Below are 2,855 nucleotides of genomic sequence, written 5' to 3'. Positions count from 1 at the left end.
AGGGAGGGGGTGGGTGGGGGCGTCGAAATAATGTGCAGGAAATACTCTGCGAAATACCGTATAGTTGGGCACGAGGAGAATGCCCCCGCGCAGCAAAGGGAAAGCCGAGCTGAGCCGGGCGCGCGCGTTATTCAAGGATTTGCTTTCAAGGGGATGAGGAGGGGAGGAGGAGGAGGGCGCATGTCGTGTTTGTTGCCTGTCGAGGACTGAGAGGGACTGTCAGCAGCGGGGCAAGGATACTGATGCAGCAGGGGTTGTGCTCGCTGCCATCCGCCCCGCCCCGCCGGCGCGCGCAGAGCTGCTGCGCTGAGCGTTGCGAGCGCCTGCGAGCCGTGGATAGGCAGCCCCGCCGTACACCGGAGCTCGACGGGCCGGCTCGGGCCACGACCGCAGGCGCCCGAGCCAGCCGAGCCAGCCGAGCCGGCCGAGCCGGGCCGACCGGGTGCGCTTGGCACTGACAAAGAGCCGCTGAGGCCGCCCAGACTGACAAGGGAAGGTTTTCCGGTGATACAGTCCGATTTTAATGGCGCTTTGAAGTGTGTTGTTGTTGTTGTTTCCACCCCCTAGATAAGGTTTTGCATTGGTTTTAGCTGGCCCGTTGGCTGGTTGAAGGCCGTTTTACTCGAATTTCCTTGAGAATTCGCCAAATTTATGGCCTGATTAGGAACTTTACATGCACATGCACATATCTCCAGAACCGCTTGAGCTAGGTCGCCCAGATTTTGCGGGAAATCATAACTCGGCACCGTCCTTCCTTGTAGAAAATTTGAACGAAATAGAATGGGCTCGCGGAAATGGGTTCCGAGAGGAGCTTACGACCCTGGACATCTTTTAGTGACCACCACTGATTTTCTTCAAATATTTTTCATATTTTTCAAATTAATTGCTCACTGAGGAGCTCATTGCTGGCTGAGGAGAGGAGCTGCTGCGCGCCGGTGAGGGACGTGAGGGAGGCCCCGGCCCGTGCTGCCGCGGGCTGCGGGGCGGCATAGTGATAGAGCCCCTACAAGGCCTCCCGGGCGCCTCTCTAGCCTCTCTCCTCTCTCTCTCTTTCCCTCCCTCTCTCCTCTCTCTCTCTCTCTCTCTCTCTCTCTCTCTCATCCTCCTCCCCGACAATGCCGGACAATGCAAGGGGATGCAGACAATGCTGCCTGGCGACCGGGTGGCGGCGGCGGGGGGCCGGGGGTTGTGGTCGGCGAGGTTGCGGTGCGGCTAACCACCCCGACAGGGCAGCTCCCCACTTTCGGCCGGGAAACAACTTCTAAATTCCAAGTCTAAGCCGAAACCGACACAGCCATCATGCCAGGAGGCTGCAAGCAAGTCGGTAAGTACAGGGAGGGTCAGTCAGTCAGTCAGTCAGTCAGTCAGTCAGTCAGTCAGTCAGTCAGTCAGTCAGTCAGTCAGTCTCACGCGTTTACCTCCCCCTTAGGCCCGGGGCCCAACGCCTACCTGCTGCCCAGCACGGTGGGCTACCACGGCCACGACTCGACGCGCGACCGCCGCCCCGCCTACTCCATGGGGCGGCGGCAGGGCCAGGACGTCAAGTCCCTGGGGCCCGGGCCCGACTGCATGGTGGACAAGTACAACAGGTTCGGCCGCACGGACGGGCCCTCGTACACCATGGCGCCCCAGCTGGCACCGCTCTGTGAGTATGACGACTTTATAAGAGCCACAGTGTGCGAAAAAAAGGGGTGCAGGGGTGTCCGAGTGAAGAAAACAGTTGGACGACTACTAAAAGATTGTAAAAGCATTTTTTGAAACGATGGTAAATTTACTCCACAAGGGCGAATGTTTGCCTAGGGGTACACTTAACAAGAGCTGCCCGGTCCACAGGCGGGCGCCCTAGAGATTCGACTCTTGCATGTTAAACCAAAAGGATACGTGTAAATTTTTTTTTTCTTTTTAAAAAGGAAAAAAGTTTTGTGGAGCGTGTGCAAGTGACCAAGTCGGGACAAAAGAGATCCATTCGCCCGCATTTTTCCCGCACAATCTCTATAACCATCATTATCCGGCTCGCTGGCCGCATCATCGACATCGACCAGTGACGGGGTATTTTTTATTTTTTTGTTTCACCGTTATCTTTGCTGCCTTGTTGCACACTGAAACAGACTACAAAAACGCGGCTCTTAATTCTGTTGAGGGTGACGCACACAAAAGTACTGCGCTTACTGTCGAGAGGATGCTTCATTCAGTATAGGCTACGTTTTATGTGACGATATCATCATCGAGCAGTTCACGACTGCTGATAATGATTTCGTTGGGCGATAAGTTACCGAGTAAGTTACCCACCTAAAATATATGTGCGATATGTAAGTGAAAAAAGGGTACATTTATCATGATATCCTCCACCAGCCCCATGCGATTTGCAGATAGAACATTACACAGATTCTATAGTTATCTATAGTTTCTATAGTTATCGAAAATTATCCTAAAAAATTTGAAAATTTTCTCTCAGAAAAATGGGGAAAGTTCAATGGCGTAACCACCGGGGGGGCCGGGGGGTCCGCGGCCCCCCCAACTTTCAAGTTAGGGGGGCCGTGCCCCCCCAACTTTCAGACCGACTAAGCAGAACCAAATTGATCAGTTCGGGCCGATGCCGACTGTCGGTCGTGACGCTACTGTATGGCTCTGGATTTGACTGGTATTCTTAGGGAATTTGCTTCCGCTAATGACGACAGAGAGAAGTGTTTTGGAAAAGTTTCAATTAATTTTTCATTTTACTGCTTTGATGTTGAATGATCTTTTGAACTATTATGACAAATAGATTGTTTTTTATGTTTATCACTTGATTCCCTTTTTTTATAATTCAAAATACCCTAATTCTTCTATATAACACGGTCTTCGAGTCCGCCTAG

At 52.7% G+C, this 2,855-nt stretch overlaps 1 protein-coding gene across 1 annotated transcript in view; it reads left to right on the top strand.

Annotated features, from left to right (window-relative positions):
- Positions 1–1,097: 1,097 nt before the first annotated feature.
- LOC113211704 (outer dense fiber protein 3-like protein 2) overlaps positions 1,098–2,855 on the top strand; it is a 3,849-nt gene continuing 2,091 nt past the window's right edge. Inside the window, exons 1-2 of the mRNA XM_052265199.1 lie at positions 1,098–1,324; positions 1,430–1,645. Coding sequence (XP_052121159.1) covers positions 1,300–1,324; positions 1,430–1,645 — 241 coding nt within the window. The 5' untranslated portion in view covers positions 1,098–1,299. The remainder of the gene's footprint in view (positions 1,325–1,429; positions 1,646–2,855) is intronic.

Source organism: Frankliniella occidentalis, unplaced genomic scaffold (genome assembly GCF_000697945.3).
Source record: "Frankliniella occidentalis isolate FOCC.00 unplaced genomic scaffold, Focc_3.1 Scaffold24, whole genome shotgun sequence".
In the NCBI taxonomy this organism is placed as follows: domain Eukaryota; kingdom Metazoa; phylum Arthropoda; class Insecta; order Thysanoptera; family Thripidae; genus Frankliniella; species Frankliniella occidentalis.
The sequence above is the reverse complement of the archived record's forward strand: the minus strand, read 5'-3'. Positions and strand labels throughout refer to the sequence as shown.